This window comes from Talpa europaea (assembly GCF_964194135.1).
Source record: "Talpa europaea genome assembly, chromosome: 14".
Classification (NCBI taxonomy): domain Eukaryota; kingdom Metazoa; phylum Chordata; class Mammalia; order Eulipotyphla; family Talpidae; genus Talpa; species Talpa europaea.
This window is the reverse complement of record NC_140082.1, coordinates 63,816,173-63,842,779: the sequence shown is the minus strand read 5'-3', so window position 1 is coordinate 63,842,779 and position 26,607 is coordinate 63,816,173. Positions and strand designations below refer to the sequence as shown.

The window sequence follows — 26,607 nt, the reverse complement described above, 5'->3', positions numbered from 1 at the left end:
TGGAGAAAAAGGAGCACTCACATACTGGTTTTGGAATCTACATTGGTGCTATGGAAAGTAATATAGAGGTTTCTCAAAAAATTGAAAATAGAGCTACCATATGATCCAGCAATTTCCCTTCAGATGTTTATCTTAACAAAATGAAAGCACTAACTCAAAAAGATATCTACACCCCCTATACTGCAGCATTATTTACAGTAGCCAAGATATGGAAACAACCCAAGTGTCTGTCAATGGATGAATAGATAAAGAAAATGAGGTATTTGTATACAATGGGATTTTATTCAGCCATAAAAATAATTGAAATCTTGCCATTTGCAACAACATTGGAAGAACCTTCGGGGCATTATGCTAAGTGAAATTAATCAAAAGGAGAAAAACAAATATATGATCTCACTTATATGTGCAATCTATTTTTTAAAACAACCAAACAAGAATGATCTTATGGATACAGAAAATAGAAGGGTAGTTGGGGCAGATGGTGGGGGAGTTGGAAAACTAGGTGAAGAAGGTTAAAATTTACAAATGTCCAGCTATAAAATAAAAAAAAGGTGGTGGGCAGGTTTGAACTTATAACCCTAGAAGCAGATACAAAGATGTAAACCTACTTTACTGCAATAAACATAATTTGGAAAGATTAAATTAAAAAGTCATATGGATACAATATATAGCATGGTGAGTGTGTTCCATATTTGAAAGTTGTTAAGAGAGTAAATCTTAAAAGTTTTAATCACAAGAAAAAAAACCTGTACCTATGTGTACTGACAGTTGTTAGACTTATCGTGGTGATCATTTTGCAGTAAATAGAAATGTTTAATCTTTATGTCATATACCTGAAACAAATATAATGTTATATGCCAATTATACATTAATTTAAAAGTTAATCCTTATGGGTCAATTGGTGGATTGGTGGAAAGCATCAGTGCAGCAAGAGTGGTTGTTGTGGGAACATGAGCTACCAGCTCAGGAAACTTACTTGTGCCTTTATGGAGCCTGACACCTGTATCTACCACTTCCACTTGATGGTGGATTGACATTTCATAGATCAGCTGATGTTTTTGTGAATCAGGTAACACCCAGTTCTTGTTAAGCAGCTCTGTTGCAAGTCAGGTGATAATTATCAAAAGAATAATTCTCTGCAGAAGAGAGAGTAATTTTGCTTCAAAACTCTAGGGATCTTCACTGTTATTTTCCTATTATTGAATGCCAAAGTTTTCATGAAGTATCTCTAATTTCCACAGACACTTCAAATAACCAAGTGGCAGAGTTGCTTGAACTGCAGGTTGGGTCTGCTTCAGAGCCTTCTCTTGCTCTGACTTTACTGAAAAATTAGTCTTACAGCAGGTTACTTGGTAAATGGATCACAGTAACACGAATGTGATATATACCACCCTAACAATCCAAAGGAGTCCACCGAGTGCTATGCCTCTCTGTTAATGGTAGATCCCTTAAGGTGCCACTACTCATATTTCCTTTGAAGGGGATAACCAAATATCTCTACACTATTGCAATTTAGAAACTTCACTTTTTTGGTGAGCTCCACTCTGGCATATCATTGAAGGTACTTTCCATTTACTATCACCAGGTAAATTTAGCATGTCATCAGTGTATCAGACCAATGTGATGTTCTGTGGGATGTCAAATTGAGCAAGATCTGCAAAAGGTAGATTTTGACAGTAGAAATGCAATAGTCCATTGCAGAATGATGAAAGTATACTGTTCTCCCTACCAGGTGAAAGCAAGCTGATCTGGTAGTCCTTGCATATTGCTGTAGAAAAAATTGATTGCCTGAAGTCAAAACATTATAATTGTCACTTTGTTCACTCTCCTAGTCATAGTTTTTGTTCTCACCTTGTTAAGGTTAAGGTCCTTCTGGGATCTCATCACTCCCAATGAAACTAGAAAACACATTTCAATGTTGGCATCTCTCATTCCTCATTCCTGAGTCTAAAGATGATAGCCAAGGATGAGGGTGTTTTTCGAGGATCTTGATATTCCCCTCACGAAGCCATGTTTCATGCTTAGTAAAGCAAATGTCCTTTTAGGAGATAACATGAAGCTTTGGTAGTTGTGAGATATGATAGTGTATGAAAAACATTCTAACATTTTCATTTTTTGCAATCTTTGGACTCCTTCCTTTATCATACCTGGGAAGTTCTGACCACCCAACTTCATTGGATAAGACTAATCAAATCTGGGTTTCAGTTAACCAAGCATGCAAATTGTTATAGCCACTTGTCAGTTCTCAGGTTAAAACATTAAATCCACAATCTTGTCTATGTATACCCATATTGATGATCCAATATTTTTTTTTACTAAAGATCTATTTATGCATACAAGAACTGGGGTATAGGCCAGAGGTATAGGCCAGGGTATAGGTGGTGGTGAGAGGATTCACCAGAGACAGAATGGAGAGCAGAACAAGCAGATCTACTGAAATATACTGCTGTGGGGAGCAGCAGGTGAGACAGGAGAGGTCTGCTGTGCCATGTGGGTCAGCTCCCTGGCCAGGGATCAAACTCATGTTGCAGTGGCTGGCAATAGCTTGATAGTGCTGTGTCTTTAACCCATGCGTCACCAGGGAGGTCTTGATCCAACATTTTATTTCATCTTTCTTGCTCTAAATATCTTTAGTACCGACATATATTCCACAGGGTATATAAGCTATCTCTTGAAGTAGTCCCCATGGGGTGTACATAAAGCTCTAACTCTAGTTATGGTTTTGAAGGCAATAAGGAATGGTAGGGGTGTATCTGGAAAAGAAGTATATATCTTGTAAGTCAATTCATCTTGTGACATTGCTATAGAGTCTTTGGTAAGGAAGCACAAGGATATTTGGAAATTCAAAGTGATTAGATTTGTCCAATTATACCCAAATGTCCCTGCTTTCAACATGTTCCTTCCCTGTATCACATCTTTCATATAAGAGTGGGCTCTGTATTCAACCTTTATGGAATTCTCCCCAAAGTACAAGAAATAATACTTTTAGGACCATTCTAGAAGTCTACATATTCTCTGATTATATCATGAGCACTAAGAACACTAAGCTCATCTTTTTTTTCCCCTTTAATCAAAACAATATCTGGTTGGATTCAGACTGAAATGACATGAAATCTACTGATTTTGGTAGATTTGATATCTTTACAATATTGTCTTTCCAATCACAAGCATGGTAACTCTCTATAAAGCTTTATTTAATGTTTAGCAATAAAGATAAAATTTTAAACAAGAAGTTTATTTAAACAACAAACCCTTCACTCTAAGGGAAAACTATCTAGGATTCATTTCTTATAGAGTAATTTACCCCTACATAAAGGCACATTACGTGTAACGTCTACCTACAAAAAAGTTATAAAATTGCTTTGGGTTTTACAATGGCAAATGAAAAACATTAAATCTCTGATCGTACAAGCCATGTAAGAAATTTTATGCTGTTCTTTTTTATTTGTTTGTTTTGTTAACCATTGAGAGCAAAATAACTTACTAGAACATAAAGATAAGAATTTAAGGAGCATCCCCCTCTTGGTGAAGGGAGTATTTTCAGAGAACCAGTATTTTCCCCCATCCCATCTCCATTTGAGGGTATCAAAACATACCACTGGCCACTTAGTTTAAAAAAAAAAAAAAGATACCCTAGAGATACCCTAGACCAGACCCACATACAGGAAAAGTTGGTACAGCACTACAGAGCAGTAGGGAAAATGCAGTTGTCGTCACACCATTTACCGAAGCCTGCTTGAGCACATCCACCAGTTACCTTGCGAACAATAAATGACAGAGAAAACTGTTGTAGTTGTGAGGATGTGGTGGATGCAAATTGCGGTTTTCTAATTGAGGATGTCTTCTGGGTCTGGAGGAACGGAGTCCTGGAGTCCAGTGGCTGAAAGCACCTTCTGGCTGCTGCGCAAGCACATCAATTGTCCTCCAACTCTTCCGCGGTGCCTTTCTGCTTCATTGATTGGTTGCCAGGTCAAGCGAGAGTCTGATCTGTCTCATTGACAAACCTTGTCGCCCACAAGAGGCTTTTACTAGTTTATTAAGCGGAATTTGCCTCTTATTTTTCCCCCTAGTTAAACAATGACTTTATTGCTTGAATACACAGACAAATCTTTGCAACCAGGAGAGAGGCCTGTGGGTGACTCCTATTTCCATTTGGGAGGGAGGACCCCTCTGGGTTTGTAATAGCGTGGCGTGCCATCCCGTGAGTACAGAGTGAGACAGAATTTTTTTTTAAGATTTGTTTATTTATGCATACAAGAGCTGGGGTACAGGCCAGAGGTGTGGGAAGTGAGAGGATTCACCAGAGACAGAGTGGGGAACAGAACAGGCAGACTGACCGAAGTACACTGCTGAGGGGAGCAGCGGGCCAGTCAGGAGAGGTCTGCCGCGCCATGCGGTTAGCTCCCTGGCCAGCCAAGGGATCGAACTCGTGCTGCAGAGGCTGCGGACACCTTCATAAGTTGCGTTTTAACTCATTACGCCACCAGGGAGTCCCCAAATTTAGTATCCTTATCCTTTCCGTTCCTCTCAACATGCTTTTGAACTGCAACACCTTTCTTAATTAAATGATGGCAAGCCTCAGGAAGATCAGAAGCAAGTGTCTTGGACTTAAAGAATTCAAAAGATTGCATGGCCTGTCACAAAACGAACTTGCGCAACACCATGTGAGTCTCTCACAATCACATAGATCTGGGAGGGAGTCAGGCCCTTCTTGGCCAGTTTGTAGATCTGCTTCCTCACGTCCTCAGAAGTCATTTTCGGCCAGGTGGGGACACGGAGGCGCTGGCGCAGAGCGACTGCCCAGGGTAAGGCCTCCCTGGGAGCTTGCAAGCGCCCCTGATGGCAGTGCACCAGAGAACCAGCCTGACCAGCCACCTTCAAATGAATATGACGTTCCTTGTTCTCAGTCTTAACTTCCTTCAAGGCTTTCCTCTCCAAGGCAAGTGCTAGTCTCCATAGCGCTGCTTCACAGAAGAGATGCAGTCTTACACGTCAGTCCTTTGTTTATACCTCAGTACTTAAGGTGCCTTGATGCTAATTTTTAAAATATCATTAGTAACATTTGTAAATTTTCATTATCTGTTTATTACTGTAGAAGCAGAATTGAGATTTATATTACTTTTCATATTCAGGAACTAAGTGAAATCACTTAATGCTAAGAGTTTATACTTTTTTGAATTTCTACACGCACACACTCATCATTGGAGAAAAACCATAATTTTGTTTCTTCCCTTTTGATTCTTAAATCTTTTAGTTTTTTATCTTGCCTTACACTGACTGAGACTTCTTATACAATGCTGAGAAAATTATTTCTTGATATGAAAGGCAAACTTTCCTGTTTAAATTGGAATGTATTTGACATAACATTGCATAAACTTACAGGATACAGCAGTTGACACAGTGCATTTATATATTGTGATCTGATTATAATTGTACCTTAACACTTCTATCATGTCATATAATTATCATTTCTTTATTGTGGTGGGAATAATTAAGTTTTAGTCTCTGCAAGTTTGATGATTATAGTACAATATTGTCACTTATATTTACATACTCACTGTGCATTAGAATTTCAGCACTTATCCCTGTTTGCTGTTAAGTACGAAGTTCATTTTTAGTTTTGTAAATATCCTTTACTATTTAAAAAGATTCCTTCCATTCTTATTTGCACACATATGAGATGTTCGTATAATAATCTCTCTAATGTGCTTATTTTAGGATTACTGAATGTATTATCCCTTTTGTTAACCTCTCTTTAGCAATATGTTACATATTGCTAACTTCTGTTTGCTAATATTTGTCGAAGCTTCTCACACCTGTATTCTTGAGTAAAATTGGGCTGTACCTTTGCATTCTATCACATTTTGGTAGTAAGTCAAAATGGCTAAGTTAGTAAGAAGTATTCCTTACTGTTTTCCTCCCTGATAATCAAATTGTGAAGAGTTGAATTTATTTTCTTCATTCAATGTTTTGGTGGAATGCACTGGAGAAACCAACTGAACTTGTCATTTTCTTTGAAGAAAGAGTATTAAAAGAATATGTGTTGTTCATTGTTTTTAATTAATGGTAATATAATTTTTCAGATTTAAATTATTTTTTCTAGGCCAACATTGGCAAGTTAGATTTTTCTAGGAATTTGTTCACTTTACCTAAAATTTTTGGTATATAGTTGTCAATATGCTTCTATTTTTTTAATGCTGAGGCATTAAAAGCATGGTTTAATTTTTATTTCTAATACTAAATATTTATATCTTCTTTTCATTAATTTTGCCAGAGGTTTCTCAGTTTTACTAGATTTGAAAAAAAAACTGACCATTTCAGTTCTTCTCTGATCTTTATCATTTTCCCCCTCTACTTTTGTTAGGTTTCATTTTGCTGATTTTTTTGTAACCTCTTGAGACATGTTCTTAACTCACTTATTTTTGGTCAAATTTTCTACTTGGACAATATGAGAACCTTAGAACATTTCTAGCATACATGTTTATGACTATATGTAATTAACCATGATAGACTGTACAAGGTTTTGTTTTATTAATTCAGTAAGAATTATGTTCATATTTCCATTGTCACTTTTTCTTTGATCCATATTTCACTATGATAGTTGAGGTGTCTTTCTGTTTATAAATTTCTTCATTTGTGCTTTTATATTGTAATACTGTATACTATTACATGTCTACAAATTTTAAAATTATTGTATCTTCCTGATGCATTGAATCTTTTGCCATAATTAAATGTCTCTTGCTTTAAAGTTTATATTACAGGGCCTCCCCTGGTGGTGCAGAGATTGAGCGCTGGGCTTCGAAGCTGCCCGCGGCCTCTGCAGCACCAGTTGGATCCCCGGCCATTGGAGAAGGTCCCATATGGCGGGACAGACCTCCCCTGCTGTCCGCTGCTCCCCTCAGCAGAGTATTTTGTCAGTCTGCCTGTTCTGCTCCCCGCTCTGACTCTGGTGAATTCTCTCACCCTCCTGCGCTTCTGACCATACCCAGTGTTTGTATAAATAAATAAATAAATCTTAAAAAAAATAGGGTTTATATTACATATTAGATAAGGGTTACTATTTGCATAATATATCTTTTTTATTTTACTTTTAGTCATTCTATAGATTTACATTTTTTTAATAAATTTTATTTTTATATTCCCCATACAATTGCAACCCCCTTATTTTGACCCCAATCCCTCCCCTCCCCGCCCCCTACCCCCCCCCCCCGAGTGTCTCTGGTTCATAGTTTTTTGTTGATTTTGATTTTCACTTTTTTATTGTTATTCATTTTCCTGGTCCTTTATTTAAGTTTTGTAGATTCCTACATTTTTTATGTTTCTTTAACAGCATATAGTTGGACTTTTAAAATCCAGTTTATTTTGGGCCTCCCCGGTGGCGCATCGGTTGAGCGCTGGGTTGCGAAGCTGCCCGCAGCCTCTGCAGCGCCGGTTCGATCCCCGGCTGCTCCCTGGCCACCAGAAGAGGGTCCCACATGGCGCTCAGACCCCTTCTGCCACCCACTGCTCCCCTCAGCAGTGTACTTCGGTCCTTCTGCCTGCTCTGCTCCCCGCTCTGGCTCTGGTGAAGTCTCTCATCCTCCCGCACTTCTGACTGTACCCAGTGCTTGTATAAATAAATAAATAAATCTTTAAAAAAAAAGAAATTAAAAAAAAATCCAGTTTATTTTAATGAAAATATTAACTTTATATTTACCTCTTTTAATAAAGTACATTTAATATGATTCCTGATCTATTTAGATTTAAATCTAATATTTTATTTTGTGTTCAAAAGTACCCTATCTCTTGTTTCTTTTTTTAATTTTTTGCTTTCCCCTATCCCTTCCCTTTCCCCTCCGCTATACCTTTTTAATCAGAGGCGATATTGGAGTATTTTAAAAAATTATTCCCTTTTACTATTCTAAGAGTTTGTACTTCATATGCTCTGACTGTATTCATTAATGGTAATTCTGGAAATCAAAATGTGTTATCAATTTATCAAATTTTAAAGTTAATCAAAATCTTTACCCTCGATTTGGACCTCACAAGAACCTTAATAACACTTCAACTTTATTTACTCGTTCTTTATACATTGTCATAACCTAATATTTGTCCTTTTTAAACTATTGTAGACTTTATTTTTAGTGCTTTATAAATATACTTCATTAATATTTATCCAAATATTAATCATTTTCTTTCTTTTCCATTTCTTCTTGTAACTCTGAACTTGCATTTGTGATTACTTAGCTTTTCTGCATGATGTATGTGATTTTTCATTTTTTCAGTCAGGGCTCTTAGTAATAAACCCTATTGGGTTTTATTTATAAATGTCCTCATTCCACCCTTATCATGTTTTTGCAGGGCATACTCTCCTAGGGTAGCTGTTACTTTCTCCCATCAAATAAAAACATTATTCCATATTCCATTGTTTCTAACTTCTAGAAAGTTTATCTTTTTATCTTTTTCTTTTTTTAGTTTTATCTAAATTCATAAAGATGTATTTATTGTGGATTTCTTTCCCTCTCACCCCCTGCACCTCTGGCCTACATCCAAGTTTTTGTATGCATAAATAAATAAAAATGAATCTTAAAAAAAAAATAAAACTACATTAAGACCTTTCTCACCTATCAGCTTAACAAAAACATTCCAAATCTGAATAATCCACTTTGAAGATTTATTTTATTTCTTTTTGCATACAAGAGCTAGGGTGTTTAGGCCAGAGTTGTGGGGAGAGGGTAGGCGAGGATGAGAGGATTCACCAGAGACAGAATAGGGAGCAGAACAGGTAGAACAGGTGGATTGACTGAAATACACTGCTGAGGGGAGCAGTAGGCTAGACAGGAGAGGTCTGCTGCACTATATGGGTTAGCTCCCTGGCTGGGAATCAAACTCATGCTGCAGTGGCTGCTGATAGTTTCATAGTGCTGAGACTTAACCCCTTGTGCTACTATTGAGGTCCTGAATAACCTCACTTTGTTGTTCAAGGTTGATGGTAAACACATATTGATATACAGAACTTCTCAAAGTAAATTCACTAATACCTAATAAAATAATATACATATTTAATATTTGACTTGGCAATTCCACTTCTAGTAAATTACCCTAAAGATACAACTCCAGGGCCTCCCTGGTGGCACAACGGGTTAAGCACAGCACTATTAAGTTATCTGTAGTCTCTGCAGCACAAGTTCAATCCCTGACCAGCCAGGCAGCTACCCACATGGCACAGCAGACCTCTCCTGTCTCTCCCGCTGCTTTACTCAGCAGTGTTTTCAGTCAATCTGCCTGTTCTCCTCCCTACTCTGTCTCTGGTGAATCCTCTCACCCTTCCACACCTCTGGCCTGTACTCCAGTTCTTGTATGCATAAATAAATAAATCTTGAAAAAAAAAATAAAGATACAGCTCCAGATACAAACAACAACAAAATCCATATGCACAAGGTTTTTCATTATGGTATTATTTGTAATAGAAAAAAAATATATACTAATCCTAAAGTTTAATAAAAAAAGAAGCAAATAAACCTCATTGAATATGAAAGTGGCCACGGAATCACACAGGAAATAATAATTCAAGCAACTTTTACACATAATATTCTAACAATACACACTTCTTGCATAAAGACTAAAAGCACTAAAAAGAGATTTTAAGCTTTTCTTAATGAGTCTGTTCTTCATAATGTTTATAGTGTAATAAATTCAATATTATATTGTGTTTGTGAGGGAAGTATAAATATGCAAGGAGGAAGATGAAGAACAACCCTCGATATTGGATTTTATTTTATTTTTTAATTTTTTAAGATTTATTTATTTATGCATACAATAGCTGGGGTACAGGCAAGAGATGCGGGGGGTGAGAATTCACCACAGAGTGGGGAACAGAACAGGCAGACTGACTGACTGAAATACACTGCTGAGGGGAGCAGCGGGCGAAACAGGAGAGGTCTGCTGCGCCATTTCTCTCTGGCTGGCCTGGGATCAAACCTGTGCTGCAGAGGCTGCAGATTGCTTCGTAGTGCTGTGCTTAACCCCTTGCGCCACCAGGGAGGCCCCCTGGATATTGGATTTTAATTGATGTTTTCGGTGTAAACTCCTGATTTTTAAGAGATCTAGAAAGACTGACACCCTAGTAGCAATAATCAAATATGGTACCTCGGTCAGGGTTTCTAACTACTACTTCTTACTAAAAGAAACCAGGATCTTTGGAGAATGGTCAGGGCCAGGTTTGGAGTGGGAAGTTATTAGATGAACCTGGAACATCTTGTATCCCAAAGTAAAGTGTTTCAAAAATGATAGGAACCTATAAGACACAGGACCCAACTTGAAGATCTCAATAGCCAAAGTTGATATAACCTGAGCATCAAAAAAATAGTTATAGTAGTAGAGTATAATATCTCTTAATTAAAAATAGAAAAGGAAAAAGGAGCAGGCTTTGGTTCTATCTTTGAGAATGGATAAGGTGTAGGTATATAGAGAAGGGAATTTTGTCAGTATGAACAGAACAAGGAACTGATAAAAAAGAGAGGGGGTTTGGGGCCTCCCTGGTGGCACAAGGGGTTAAATCTCAGCACTATGAAGCTATCAGCAGCTACTGCAGTAAGAGTTCGATCCCTGGCTGGCCAGGCGCTACCCACATGGCGCAGCAGACCTCTCCTGTCTCGCTTGCTGCTCCCCTCAGCAGTGTATTTCAGTCAGTCTGCTTGTTTTGTTCCCCACTCTGTCTCTGGGGAATCCTCTCACCCCCTGCACCTCTGGCCTGCACACCAGATCTTGTATGCATAAATAAATAAATCTTTAAAAAAAGGGGGGGAGACATGATTCAGGATATGGGTGTGGAAATACACTGGTATAGCTAGAATGGCAGGTTCTCGTGGGAATGGGTGAGTATAAGATTCGGTCGTTTGAGGCTATGAAAGCCAGTTTGGAGATTGAACTTTGAGTCTAAAAGCAGTGGAGAGCCTTTTGAGTAGAGGTGTTATAAAAGGAAATGATAAAATAGGTATCTTGGGAAGGAGAATCTGGCAGCTTGGATGGATAACAGGAGGAATAACAGGCGAGGAAATGAGTGAAGGGGTCATTGTCAGGGTGAGGTGCAGGGACCTGCAGTAAGACTGGGTACAGATCGGGAATAAAAATAGTGGAAATTTAGGGAAGATGCCAGGGGGTGAGTAGACAGAACTTCTTTGAGTAAAGATGAGGGAAAGATAGTAACTGAGTTGCTGTGCTGAAGAGAGGCGGATGATGAGCCGAGCTAAACACGAAGGGCAGAGAATGGGTTCTTGATATCGTTTGAACTGGTTTTGAATTGGCTGATGGTGAGCCAGTGGCATTTGGATACTTACAAACCTCAAAAAGGTCAAGGGAGTGTTGCACTCTGGGGACTCTGTTGCTCATGCTTCTTCAATTCAATTTGAGCTCTCACAGACCTCAGGCAAAGAAGGGCTTCAGTGTTTTCCTGAAGCGTCTACCAAGGCTTGCTTGTCATAAGAGTTTATGATGTTCCACAGACAATGTCCAGAATTTTCTGCTCCTGAAACCCAGTGGGCTACTCTGAGTAGCGTCAGTCCTGATTGGTCAGAACAGAATTTTCAAGCCACAACTCAGGGGAGGACTTGCATGGATGGGATTTCTCTTGCACTCCAGCAGTGAAGCTTGACTGAAGGGCCTCTGTGGTTTGTGGCTGTCTGATTTCATCAGGGTGTGGCTGCCCTCTCTGCCCGCCCGGCTCTTGCCTGGCTAGAGGAGACCAGTCCTGAGCTCCCATAGCGAGCAGTTTCCCAGGCAGCCTTCCTCCCCCGCACTCTTGGCATTCATATGACATGGCTATAAATTATGCCCAGCGTGTTCATTTTCAGTTTAAATGTGTTCTCATCCCAGAGGAGCAACTAATGGCGTCAAGTTACTGATGTGAAAAAGGCCTGCCGCTACAATGACTATGGATTAATGAAATAGCAGTCATGGAGGCTGGGGCAGCAATAAATCGTCAGTCACTGGTGACTTGTATTTTAAATTATGTTCTCCATCCCCTCCCCCTTCTCCAAAATTATTTCTGCTGTAAAGTTGTTCAGTAAATGTTTACCATGGCTTAAATGTTTGCTTTCTATTGAAAGTTGAGGCAAGCAGGAAAACCCTTCCTCTTCAGGGTGGTTTTCTCCAGAAAACCAGAAGCCAGCTGAGAGGGATTTAAGTCTATCATGCTTTTCTTTAGGAGGTGTGAAGGCAAATATCTTAATCCAGGCATCATCACTGACTGATAAATTTCATTCAGAAAATTGGCACACGCAGGGTGAACTCGCTCGATGGACAGAGTTCTGTCCCCACCTTCTGTTACGCTTCCCCACCCCCCACCAATGAATTTAAAATGAGAAACCAATACAATTCCCACCAGAGTTTCTGAAATGTAGCATCTATTTTTTATTAGATGAAGGGCCCCAGAGAATCCACTGATAGGTCATAGGGAGTTCACAAATCCCTGAGCCTAAAAGCAAATTGCTCATATGTTCATGTTTTTATATAAAGGTCTATGGATTTCATCCAATTCGCTAAATGTTCTTTAGACCTAAATAGCTTAAGCCCTCATGCTCTGCTGCTCAGGTGGAGGGGCCACTGTGACACTAGGACTTGGGATAAAACTTCTTGGGTTGGAGGAGTATTTGGAAATGGATAACAAACTCACATCTCATTTCTGACAGAGTAAAAACAACATCTGAAAATTCTGCTTCTTGTCAAAAAGGATATCAAGTTTTTGTTCTGAAACAAATGTGAAAAACATTGATTTTTATCTAGTTATCTTTGTATATAGCCAAGGAAAAAGCTTTAAGTTATTCTGTTGTGCATTTAATAGGATTATCACTTTCAATTTTGAGATCTTGAACATTAGAGTCACCAATTAGTAAGCAAAGAAAGAAACTGCTAGATGGCATTTTCAAACAAATTTTCGTGTTTATTACAACGGTGCTTCTCTACAACTAATGATTCTTGTGGTTTGCAAACCATACATCTGCCTTTATTACCTGCACAAACATAGAATAGCATTTCCAAAGGGGGGGGGGTTCACACAGCAAACAAAGCATACAGTGTGCGACCTCAATAAGGCATTCAATAAAGGTGTGAGCCCTCTTCCATCCACTGGGTTCCCTTAGGATGCTCTGATGTTGGCATCACATTCTTCTAAGAGCAGAATCAAGTCTTCAATCAGGCTGTGCTCTCTGCCATGTGTCACTCTCATAATATCAAAAGCCTAAAGAGAAAGGAAAGAAGACTGACTGGATGTCAAAGTAGAAGGGCCCCGTCCCTCCTCATCTCTTCCCCATGAGTCTATGGGTCTGGAGACACCACAGGTCTGCAGTGTGAGCAGCACTATCATTCTCTAACCCAGAATGTGAAGTGACCACGGTGACTATTTAACGTGGTGTTGAGAAAGCAGACTCACCACTCAATTCACACCACAGCTTGAAACCCAACAGTGATCTTCAAAGATTGTTAGCACATAGGCTTGGAGAATAATTACCGAGGTTTACAAAGAACTACTGAAATGATTCAGTAATGTTAAGGACAAAATACCATGTTGCTACCACCTTAAAATATATTTTCACTTTTATATACTGCATTCAATTATTAGCTATAGGCAATAGGCACATATTTTTGTATTCATTTCATGTCATATGATATTACAGCATCAATATTTTAAGACTCCTTTCATTTTCCATTTCAAGTCCATTACTAAATCTTTTATGTTTAATAAGGTTTTTAAAAAACTCCCTGCAAGCATTAGGATTTTGAGCCCCCCATCATCCCTTATATCCCTTTGTCCCTTTCCTTCCCCCTCCTTCTTAACCTATACACACTCAGGATGCTTACTGGTGTCCACTGGCTCTTGAAAGTGTTTTATGTTACTGAACCATCTGTTATGTAGATGCCTCCATATTTCTTTTTATAGTTTTGACTGACTTATTACATATAATTTTCTTAAATTCCTTCCATTTTGTTGAAATTGGTTGCATTTCATCCTTTCTCATGGCTATATAGTACTCCACAGCATATATCACATCTCCTTGATGCATCATTAGTTGGTGGGTACTGAGGCTGCTTCCACATCCTAGCTGTTGTATACAGTGCTACTATAACCACTATGGAACATATGGAGTTGTATGTTGATGGTTTCATATTCTTTGGATAGAGGCCCAAGATTTCTGGGTTATAAGGTATTTCCATTTTCAGTTTATTAAGGTAATTCCAGATTGCACTTGTAATGGCTGCACCAGTTTACATTCCCACAACAGTGCAATAGGGTCCCTCTTTCTCTGCATCCTCTCCAACAATGCTGTTGGTGCTCTTTTTAATATGGACCATTCTCACAGGTGTGCGACAGCATCTCATTGTGATTTCAACCTCCATTTCTCTTATTAGAAGGGACAATAAACATTTTTTCATATGTTTTTAGACCCTTTAGACAGCCCCTTCAGTGACCTGTCTGTTCATATCTGCTGCCCATTTATTAATTGGATTTTTTTTAATTGTTGAACTAAATGGGTTTTTAGATATCTTGGATATTAATCCCTTATCAGTTATATATTGTGTAACTATTTTCTCCCATTCAATAGGGTTCTTTTTAATAAGTCTTTATTTTCTTTTGCTGTATAAGAAGCTCTATTGCTGTATAGAGGCTACTCAAGGAAGAGGAAGGTGAGGGGTGAGGAGCAAATTCAGAAGTCACCCAATTTTGTAGGGTGGAGCTTATAGGTACTTTGATGATGAGTGTGGTTTGGTAACATATATCCAAAGAGGTTCGAGCTTATACCCCTAAATCATATACTGTGTTGTAACCCAGTGTTACCTCAATTAAAAAGTGTTACAAAAGCAAAAAAGAAGAGATCTAATCCTTAAGGACCAACATTAATTGCACTGATCCAGAGTCTCCCTGTTCATCAAGGGGGCAGACCCGTTTTTCCCAGCAGCCTTGCCGTCATTCTGGAATTATTGAACCACAGGCAGGGAGTGAAGCTGCCTGGCCTGCCCCAGTTCTCACTCCATCCCTCTCATCTGCTCCTTATGGAACGGCATGAAGACCTCCTGGTCCGGCATCCTCTTGTCTGGACTGCGGGGTAGGCTCAGAGTAATACCTGGCTCTCAGCACTCAGTCCCTGCTCATTCGAGGACTGTGCTGTGTAGCCTCCACCAGTAAAGAGTCTGCAGCGACTGAGGTGGGGTGCCAGGGAATCCTCTAGCCCTATCCGGGCTTATGAGACATGCAGAGGGGTGACAGGGTCTTCTTACTCATTCAAGATTCTGTGGGTGGCGTCTGCGCTCGGCAGTGACTGCAGCACTGGAGCAAGACGGGGCGGTGGGCGAGCTGTGGGTGTGGATGCTAAGATCTGAGATAGTAAGATTAGAGGGTCTTATCCACAGAGGTGGCTAGAAGCAGAGGAAATGAGTATAGCTGGGGACGAGGATCGATTTAAATATACTGAAAAAATATCCCCATCATTTGTCTGGAAAGTAAAATTAAATATAAATATGATGCACAAGTAAACACTGCAATTTCCTCAGAGTGATGGGCAGGGCAGAAGAGAAAAGGAGAGAAAGAACAGAAGAAAGAGGTAGAATTCAGTATGTGCAAAATATATCAGTGGCTGGTGTGTGTGTGTGAGTGTATGTGTGTAACAATGTGTCAAGTTGTGTGGATGGGAGCTGGAAACTCACACTTGATCCTTGTCCTGCACATCTCCCAGGCCTCCTGGTGCGCTGCGGCAACAGTGCTGTGACATAAAAGAGCCTCGTGGCCATAGGTTCTGCCTGGCTCTGCATGGCAGCCGTTGCTTCCATCCCATGAGAAGAGGAGGGCTATTTCCCCCTCAAAATAAAGTTATATTAAGTTTCTGACAAACCAGAGCAATTGTTTCCTATAGCTCTATGGCTCCCTCCCGCCAGCCCCTCCTCACTGCCATGCATGCGTATGTCAGAGAGGACAGTCTTGGTTTAATTTCCTACAGCAATATATGAAACAGATTAAGGAAATATAAAATTGGAGTCAGCTTGTGCTGGGAAAAGCTTATCTCTTTCCATTAAATTTTATTTTTTTTAATGGTAGCATTTAAAAAGAGCCTGCACATAATCTTCCATAGAGGACTCATTGGAAGTCACCAAGGGGGAGGGATTGCTTCACCCAGGTACTGATGCTAAATGTCACATGAGAAATGGCAGCAACAGATTGTCTGCCACTCAGGAATAAAGATGGGGTCCCCAGAACTGATTTCAATCTCATGTCATTTTTTAAGTAACTTCAGAAGTGTGGCTATATATTAAATAAGATGAATTAAATCAAATTATGATTTCAAGTTGCAAACAATATAGCTTTCTTATTAATTTTTAATATAAAATTATTAAGCTTATCAAGAATCTCATACACTCCTTACCCTGAGCCTGAGGGAATCTAATAAGTGGCTTCCCCAAGCATGATTTAAATATGGATATAAAATTCAGAGAGAAAAGAAATATATGCATGATAACCTCTGGAAGTAAATCACAACAGGGGAAAATGCACACAAGTTTTCTTATTCTGCACAGCTCAGGCTGAAAACAGAGTGGAGGAGGGGAAGTGGACAGAGAAGGGGGCAAGGAACCCAAAGCTGGAAAGGCAAGAAGCAATATCTCCAATATATTAGGCAGCTTTAGAGCCACAAAAGCACTTTACAGTGGGCAACAGAAAATCCCAAAGCCTTTGATGACCCTCCTGAGCTCAGCAGCGTCCCTGCTGACTCTGCTCTACTCTAAACCTTGAATAAGTCAAAGTGTAGGATCCACTAGAAGGACCCATCCTCCTGGGAGGTAAAATTTCCTTAAAGGAAACAACTATCCATTCATTCATTAAATATTGTCTAAACAGCTACAATGAGTTAAGACCTGGTCTTCGCTTTGAGATGAGCTCTGGCGTCATCAGGGAGACAGAATTAAGGTGCTGGGTTGCCCAGAGGAGGGTGGGACTGGGGCAGACGAGGGCCCCTGGGGAGGAGTTACAGAAGCGATGAGATCAAGTCTGCTTTCCAGGGGCACTAGTGACTCCAGAAAAAGAGCTGCAGTTGTGTCCTACCTCTGATCAGTCAACGAATCCAGTGAATATTTATCAAGCACCTAAGAGACTCTTAGGACATCACATCTCCTTTCCTGAGTCTCAGTTTTCTTAACTAAAGAGGAGATTGGGGGCCTCCCTGGTGGCGCAAGGGATTAAGCGCAGCACTATAAAGCAATCCGCAGCCTCTGCAGCACGAGTTTGATCCCCAGCCTGTGGCACAGCAGACCTCTCCTGTCTCCCCAGCTGCTCCCCTCTGCAGTGTTTTTCAGTCAATACACCTGTTCTGCTCCCCACTCTGTCTCTGGTGAATCCTCTCACCTCTCCCCCCACCCTCCACCTTTGGCCTCTACCCCAGTTCTTGAATGCATAAATAAATAAATCTTTAAAAAAATAAATAAAGAGGAGATTGGACTAGATGAATTCTATGCGAAAACCATGTTTGTTCCATACACATTTAAGGTTGCTGGATACTCTTCCTACTTTTTTTGTTCATCATATAACATTCCTCTCTGTCTTTAGTAAAATTTTCTTTGCTCTAAAGTCTACTTAACTGATGCTAATGCCACTCAAGCTTTCTTTGGGTTAATGGTGTTTTTATGCCTAAATATATTTAAACTGAGTTTCTTGTAGGTAGCAAGCATTAGTTGGGTTATTTTTTAAAAGTCCATCTAGTAACCTATCATAAATTGGATGTTTGGACAACTTTCATTTTTTTTAAATAACACATAGTTAATGTGGTTACTGATGTATTAGGGTTTGTTGAGTTATTTTACTTTTTGTTTTTTGTTTATTCTGTTATTTGTTTCTATTTTATTTTTCCTGCATCTCTTGTGAATTACTTAAGCTTTTTTAAGAATTCCATTCTGTGGTGTTTTTGAGTATAATCCTTTGTATGACTTTCATTTGTAAGTACAGACTTACCACCCTCTACTCGTGTGGTCATTTTACCAGTTCAGGAACCCTTTCCCCCAGTTATGTCCCTTACCCTGGGCTGAATGGAATATTATTAACCTAAATGTTTCTACTCTATACATTTAGAACACATTAGACAGTATTATAATATTTGCCATAACACTCAAACAATCTAGAAATTTCACAGGCAAATGAAAGTCTGTTTTATCCATAATTTTGTTATCATGTTCTTTCCTCCTTATTGATGTGCCAAGATTCCTTTTTTTAAAAAAAAATTTTTATTTTGAACTATTTTGGTTCAGAGACATCCTGTAGCTATCTCTCTAGACTACATCTACTTGTGACAAGTTCTCTTAGTTTCCTTTCATATGAGAATGTCTTGATTTCCCTTTCATTCTTCTTTTTTAATTTTATTTTTATATTCCCCATACAATTGCAACCCCCTTATTTTGACCCCAATCCCTCCTTTCTCCACCCCCACCCCATAGTGTGTCTCTGGTTCATAGTTGTCTGTTGATTTTGATTTTTTCTTTCCTATAGTTATTCTTCTTCCTGGTCCCTTATTAGGTTTTCTAGATTCCTGCTATGAGTGAGACCATCCGGTATTTTTCTTTTTCTTTTTGGCTTTTTTCGCTGAGCATGATCCCTTCCAGCGCCATCCATGTTGCTGCAAATTGCATGTGTTTATCTTTTTTGAATGCTGAGTAATATTCCATGGTGTATATGGACCACATTTTCTTGATCCAGTCATCTATTTTTGCTGTATAAATAAAAACTGATACATCAACAACTCTTTTCTTTTAATTTTTTTTTAGAGGCATGTTTATTTATTTGTTTGTTTGTTTGTTTGTTTGTTTGTTTTGTTTATACATGCACTGGGTAGTCAGAAGCGCGGGAGGGTGAGAGAATTCACCAGAGCCAGATCGGGGAGCAGAGCAGGCAGAAGGACCGAAGTACACTGCTGAGGGGAGCAGCGGGCGGCAGGAGAGGTCTGCGCGCCATGTGGGACCCTCCTCCGGTGGCCGGGGAGCAGCCGGGGATCGAACCGGCGCCGCAGAGGCCGCGGGCAGCTTCGCAACCCAGCACTCAACCGCTGTGCCACCAGGGAGGCCCAACAACTCTTTTCTATCCTTGGGAAAAAAAAAAAAAGTTGTGCCCCTTTCATCTAATCTTCATGGTTTGTGATAAGAACACTGCTACAATTTGAATTGTTTTTCTCCTATAAGCAAGGCATCAGCACACTCTTGCTGCTTGTAAGACATTTTCTCTGTCTTTCATTTTCAGAAGTTTGATGACAATGAGTCTGAGTGTGGGTCCCCTTCCCCCCTGTTTTGGGATTTACTTGGCTTCTTGAATCTGCAGGTATTTATGATTTTTGCAAAATCTGGGGAGTTTTCCATTATTATTTCTTTTTTGAATTATATTTTATTGTGGTAACTTATACACAACATTATAAAATTTACCATTTTAAACACTTAAAGTTTAGCAGCATTGCATTCATTCATATTGTCATGTAACCATCACCACTTTTCATATCCAGAGATTCTGCATCCATCCCAAATTGAAAGTGGCCCCACTGCTCACCTATATACTCTCTCTCCAGGCTCTGGTGACCACCATTCTATTTTCTGTCTTCTATCTATTTCCTGAGGTACATCGTGTAAGTGGAACAATACAATTTTTGTTCCTGTGTGGCTGGATTTCTTCTGTTAATGTAATGTTTTAAAAGTTCAAATATGATCACCTGTGTCAGAAATTATTTCCTTCTCAAGGCTGAATAATATTCCATTATTATAGCCCAATAAATAGCCCAAATTTTGTTTATCTAGTCATCTGTTCATGAATTGCCAAATTGTTCCCATTCTTTGGCTATCGTGAACAATGCTGCTCTGACCACTGGTCAGGTGCCTGCTTTCATTTCTTCAGTGTACATACACAGAGGTGGATTTGCTGATCAAATAGTAATTCTATGCTTTGTTGTTTTTGTGTTTGGTAGGGGACTACCACACTATTTTTCTACAGTGGCTGCATCATTTTGCATTCCTCTTAGTAGTTCAGAAGGGTTCCAATTTCTCCATGCCCACCAACACTGTTGATAATAGCCATTGAATGGGTGAGAAGTAATATTTCGTTGTGGTTTTGATTTCCTAACAATTAGTGATGTTAAGTATCATTTATGTTCTTTTTTTGGCCAGTTGTATATCTTCTCTTTTAAATGTCCACTGAAGTCCTTTGGCCGTCTTTTAACTGCTTTTTGCTGCATCTGTATATACATTTAGATAGTAATCCCTTATCAGATATGTGACTTGCAAATATTTTGTCCCATTTTACTCTATTGAGAGTGTCCTTGTATGGATAAAAGGTTTAAATTTTGATGAATTCCAATCTGCCTATATTTTTCTTTCATTGCCAGTTCCTTTGGGGTCATATGAAAAAAAAATCACTGCCAAATCCAATGTCCTGAGGTTGTTCCTCTATATTCTCATCAAAGATTTTTGTATAGTTTAGCACCTCTATTTAGGATTTTAATTCATGAGTTACTTTTTAGAAATACATGATACAGAAGGGTGCTGCAAAAACTAAAGCAGCATTGGTTGAAGGACAGTTCTCTATTTTATCTCTTTGGTCTTTTTTTTTGTGAATGGGTGCAACACTGGAGTGTTTTGATTATTTGATCTACATGACAACATAGAATGATGAATTCCAATGTACAATTACAATAAAGCAGGTTCATACATAGCATCTAGTTTTTACAGCTACCTTTAACTGCCGTTTGTTTTCCTAAGTTATTTGCCTATTAAGAAATATAACCTTCATTTTTTTGTTTGCTAGGATATGTTAATTTTCTGTCTCAGCCCCAGGTGACCCAGCAGGATGCCTGTCTCTGCTCAGCAAGTAGTCTTCTTTTATCGTAAATAAAAGACTGTTTTTTAAATACTTATTTTATTTCCCCAAAACCATCCTTATATCCCCCTGATCTTTTCTCCATCCCTTTGCCCTATTAATCTCAGGAACGTCACTTCACTTATTAATGTCCATTAGTTTTTATAAGTATGTTAATTTGCTGAGTCATCCACTATATGTTTAATATTTGTCTTTGTAATACTGCCTTGTTTTCCTATACATAATTCCCTTGAACTCCTTTTATTTCACTGTAAAAAGCATCATTTTGTCTTTTCTTATGACTGAACAGTATTTCATACATGAGCAGCTCTCTTTATGCCAGTGCCATACTCTTTTGATTACTGTAGTTTTGAAGTTTCAAATCAGAAAATATGAATCTTTCACATTTTTCCTTCACTTTCAAGATTACTGTAACTACTAAGGTCCTGTGAGGTTTCATATGAATTTCAGGGAGCAGTTTTCTCTTTCTAAAAAAAAAAAAAAATCATTGGGATTTTGATAGAGATTGCTCTGAGTCCATAGTTTTCTTTGAGCAGTATTAAGTCTTTCAACCATGAACATGAAATTTTACTCTTTATATGACTCCTTTAATTTTTTCAGTATTTTTTTATAATTTTCAGTGTATAAGTCTTTTATCTCCTTGGCTTCAGTTAATTCTTAAGTAGCTACTGCTACTATAAATGCAACTGTTTTCTTAATTTCCTTCTTGAATTATTCACTGTCACTAAATGGAAACACAACTGGGTTTTTGCATCTTAACTTTATATCCTGCTATGTTACTGAATTTATTTGTTATTATTTTTATTATTACTGTTATTATCATTATTTAAGCAAGCAACATTATATTATTTTTAGGTGTACATTTGTATATAATGCAAAGTGACCACCATAATAAGTCTAGTTAATATCTATCAACACATATTTATAAATAATAATTTTTTCTTGTGATAACTTTTAAGATTATTCTTTGGCAACTTTCAAATATACAATATACTATTAACTATTGTCACCATTTGGTATATTAAATCTCCAGCAATTTTTTATTTTAGACTGAAAATTTATATTATTTGACTGAATTTATTTATTTTAACAGTTTTTTTTGTGACATCATTAGGGTTTTATACATATGAGATTATGCCTTCTTGTGAATAGAGATAATTTTACTTCTTCCTTTCCAGTCTAGATGCTTCCACCATTATTTCATTAAGGTGTATACCAAGGGAAATGAAACCAAATGTTCACACAATAACTTGCCCATAAGTATTAACAGCAGCATTATTCACAATGGTCAAAAAAATGGAAACAATCCAAAATGTCCAACAACTTAGGAATTGATAAATAAAATGTATATCCATACAATGGAACATTATTCAGCAATCAAGATGAATGGATACATGCTACAACATGAATAAACTTTCAAATCATAAAAAAAAAAAAAAAGAATTCTTTCCACTCTTCCTCCTTTCTCTTCTTCTTCTGGAACTCCAATGTTTGATCTTTCTTAATTGGTCTCTGTTAGGTGCAGTAGCATCTAATACAATAAAATACTTAAGAATTAACTTGAGACAAGGAGGTAAAAGACATATATACTGAAGCATTTTCTCTGTTTTTCAGATTGGATAGCTGCCATCATTCTAGCTTCCCGTTCACGAATTTGTTCGTCTGCCATTTCCATTTTGTTGGTAAGTCTGTTTATTTTAATTTATATTGACCAGTTCTTAAGTTTCTATTTGCTACCTCTTTACATCTTCTATTCCTTTGTTGAGATCTTCTACTTTTTTTCCCCATTTGTTTTGAAATTGTTTGTAACTTCCCACTAAAATATTTTTATGATGGCTATTTTTTAAAATATCTATGTCAGAAAATAAAAATATCTGTTATCTTGGACTTGGCCTAGATTGATTTTTTTTTTTAAATATATTAAGCTTGAAATCTTCCTGGTTCTTGGTATAATGAGTGATTTTCAAATAAGCCTGGACAGTTTGAGTATTCTGTTGAAATTCTGAATTTTATTTAAGCCCTCATTTTAGCTGGCTTTCTCTGATATTGCTCTAGCAGGAGAATGGAAGAATGACACATTGTTACTGGCAAGCACAGATATGAATCCAGGTTCCTCACCTGATTTCTTGTTATTGATGGGCTTATACTTTCTGGTAGGTAAATTTCTGCTTGTTTCCTTTAATATGACTTAATTATTATTACTTTCATATTCTCTTACATATTCTTTTTTGGTTCAGAAATATACTTTTGATATCAATTTCTTTATTTCAAGGGCAATAGGGAACATTCATAAATATCAGAGGGGAGGAATTCCAAGCAATTCTTTGGAGGGCACATTATCGTTGTATGCCCTCATGTTCTCCTTCACATCTGCCCACATGTTAAGGTCTGATGCTGCACATTTAGAGGGAAGTCATTTAGCTTCAAGACTGTGGGCACTTAGGGAATCTATGGAGAAACTTCAGGCTGTTCCTGAACCCTCATTCCCCATCCAATACACCATATGTTGTGTGTGTGTACATTTTTCTATGGTCATTTAGTTTTCTCATGGGATTCCTAGAAAGAATATAACTAAAGAGAGGTTAAGAATAACTGAAGCAGGTCCTCCCTGGTGGCACAAGGGGTTAAGACATAACCTATGAAGCTGTCCGCAGCCACTGCAGCACAAGTTCAATCCCCAGCTAGGGAGCTGCCCACATGGTGCAGCAGACCGCTCCTGCTTCATCTGCTGCTCCCCTCAGCAATGTATTTCAGTCAATCTGCCTGTTCTGTGCCCCACTCTGTCTCTGGTGAATCCTCTCATCGCCCGTTCTTCTGGCCTGTACCCCAGCTCTTGTATGCATAAAAATAAATCTTAAAAAAAAAAAGAATAACTGAAGCAGACTAGCAAATGAGAACAATAGAATTGTATGCTATAAATTAATGATGGCGGGAGCTCTAAATCAGGGTGCAGGCAAGAACAGACAGATGAGCATGGCAGTCCTTTGGCTTCCCTGGATGTGCTGGAGTAGCTAACAACTGTGGGAGCAATGTCCAGGACATGGGACCTGAGTGCTCTATTCAGGTCTAGGAGAAGCTAAAGATCCTTGATTAAAATATTTCAACAAAATGAAATGAGAAAGGGAAAATTATTATGCTTAATGTAGGAAATTTACACTTAAATACAAAAGTGGTTTTTGAGGGGAAAGAAGTCTGATTTTTTTCCCTATCTTATTTCAGCTAAGAAAGCATGCTAACAAAGCAGCTAGTCTGGCCCAGGGGGAAGGAGCTGGCAGTGAGCAAAACTCACAGAAAAGAAATAGCCTCACTGATAAGACAGCCCAGATGAGGACTGTTGCCTCTGAGGTTGAAAAAGTCAAATTAGTGGCTAACAAAATTCTTCCAAGAAATAAATGGAAAGAAATGAAAGTAGATTAGAGACAGGAGAAAGCAGGAGGGAAGCACTGTGAAGGGACTCCAGGACAGTCCTGTGGCAGCAATCACACAAATTTCAGCTGAGCCCAGTGGAGATAGAAACCTAAACCAAATCAGAGCTGGACTAAGTGAATTCCTTTCCTGGAGGAGGCTGGGGCCTAATTGAATCTGCAAAAAATTTCTGTTTCTGAAGCTTCTCTGATTTCTGTTGCAAACTCGGCCTTTGAAAGTCTTTTCAAGCTATTTCATCCCATTAGTTCCAGAGTTTCTAGGACAAGAAAGACTATGTAGACATTCCAGGCAGAGAACATCAGTTTCAAAAGCAAAGACCACATCTTTCCCTTTCCCTCTTTAGGTTACCTGAGCCTTGAGAAAGATCAAGAAGAGAAGCTTTCTGCAGAATGAAACTGACCTACGTTGACACTCACAGGTCATATGAGCTAGTGAAGAGATAGCCATATTCAGTGTGTCTCTCTGCTATCAAATGGTCGGCAAAGGTCATAAAATCTGATTTATTAGCAATATGCAGCTAAAAAGAATAGGGCCAGGATGGTCCTCTATTCATTAAAGAAATCTAGCCATTCAAGTCTGCATTTTACAGAACTTGTTGTATTGGGGGATTGTCTGTTAGGTGGCACCAGGAGACACAAAAGGTATGTAAGTTGGGACTCCTTGAGGAATCTCCTATTTACCTTGGGGAGACATAGCATATGCATGCAAACCATTGGGGAGAAGTTATGTAACATAATTGTTCAATTGTTCACCACATAACCCCTGATTACAAACTAAGTGCTAAAGGGACCAGGTAGTAGGGGTACAATCAAATAAGGGTAACTTATTTAAATATTAACTGTATTAAATAATTATTTAAATAATCTTTTAGAGTTTTGAAATACTCGGGATATGGCAAAATATACTCTCACACAATACTTAGTTCACACAATATTTACTTCCTAAAACAATTTCTCATTTACTTCCTAGAACCATTCTATGGGAAAATTATATCCAGAATGGTGGGACTGAAATCTGAACCCACTGAGTCTACACCCAAGGGCTCTCTTCACTAGACAGCATTGCCAGGGCTGCACACTTGCATTCTGGTTGATAATCAGAACCCAGCAAGAGAGTCAGACTTCTCTCTGAGCCAAACAGGAAGTTTGGGATAAGGCCATGACTTCACCCCAAGTCTCACAACAGACATCCTGAGGTTGCTTCTTGAATCTTTCACTTGGCAGCTATCAGAGTCCATGCTTGGATTTATCTTTGGTACCAAGAGCAGAAGGTACCTAAATGATTACCAAGGAAAGCTTCTGGAGGAAGTGGGGCAACCAACCTCACACAAAGGACAAGAGGGAGACAGAATGGACTGAGCAGTAGGAAAGTCGGAAGGTCTGGTGATGGCCAGCACAGCCAGCTCAGCCTTGCTATCCCATCAAGCCACATCCAGATGTCTGTCTGGATTTGCTCAGCTTGCCTGTGTAGCTGAGGGTATAAGATGTCTCCTTCTAGAGTTCTGCAGCAGTGGCAATAATAAAGCCTCACATGAAAAATGGAAGAGATCCAAATCTCCTCAGATTTCTTGCCCTTTTTCCCCCTCTGAGTTGAATCAGGAACTCAGTAGGTCTGAAAAGATTTCTACATACTTAGTCTGACCAGAGAGCCTCATCTATTTCAATGGGCTAGTCTAGAGGAAAAGAACAGAGCCTTGGATTCCAGCCTGGATTTAATGACTAGTTCACATGTCTGTTTCCTCCACTAAATTGTTAAGGACAACACTGAGTCTATTCAGATTAATAGAAGCATTTAATCAACACATGTTGAATTAAATTGAACAGACCAGATCTGGCTCTGCCTTAGTGTGACTCTAGATAAGCTCTTGAATGTCCCAAGCTTTAGCTCCTGCAATTTTCAATGAAAATGAAAATGCCTGGCCCATGCGCTCATATGGCTGTCAACTGTCACGAAGACCTGAGAAGATCGTACAGAGATGAGCAGTATTAATACTTTCTAGCCCCACAGAAACAGAAAGTATGAATTTGATCACTTATAAAACACTTATGGGATGGGTACATCAATACTTAGGACTTTTCCTTTACAGTATTTTTCTGTCAACACGTTCACACCATGGTAAGGTGCTCAGCTGGTTACAAAGATAACCACAAAGATCTCACAGTCTGTTGGTATGGTCAGGGGTGCCAGGTATCACTATTTCCTTTTGATAGTATCACCATTGTTAGAGGGAGCAAAGATAGATAGGAAGACTAGAAGAAAGCAACACTTGAGCTGGGGCTTACAGTATCAGTAGAGTTCTGGCTCATCCTGGGGGTGGA

At 38.7% G+C, this 26,607-nt stretch overlaps 1 protein-coding gene across 2 annotated transcripts in view; it reads right to left on the bottom strand.

The window, feature by feature from the left end:
• Positions 1–13,114: 13,114 nt before the first annotated feature.
• Positions 13,115–26,607, bottom strand: part of SMYD3 (SET and MYND domain containing 3) — a gene marked incomplete at its 3' end in the record, with an annotated part of 742,797 nt that continues 729,304 nt past the window's right edge. For both annotated transcript variants that reach the window (XM_084254008.1, XM_084254009.1), the window contains one exon: positions 13,115–13,216. In XM_084254008.1, coding sequence (XP_084110134.1) covers positions 13,115–13,216 — 102 coding nt within the window. The remainder of the gene's footprint in view (positions 13,217–26,607) is intronic.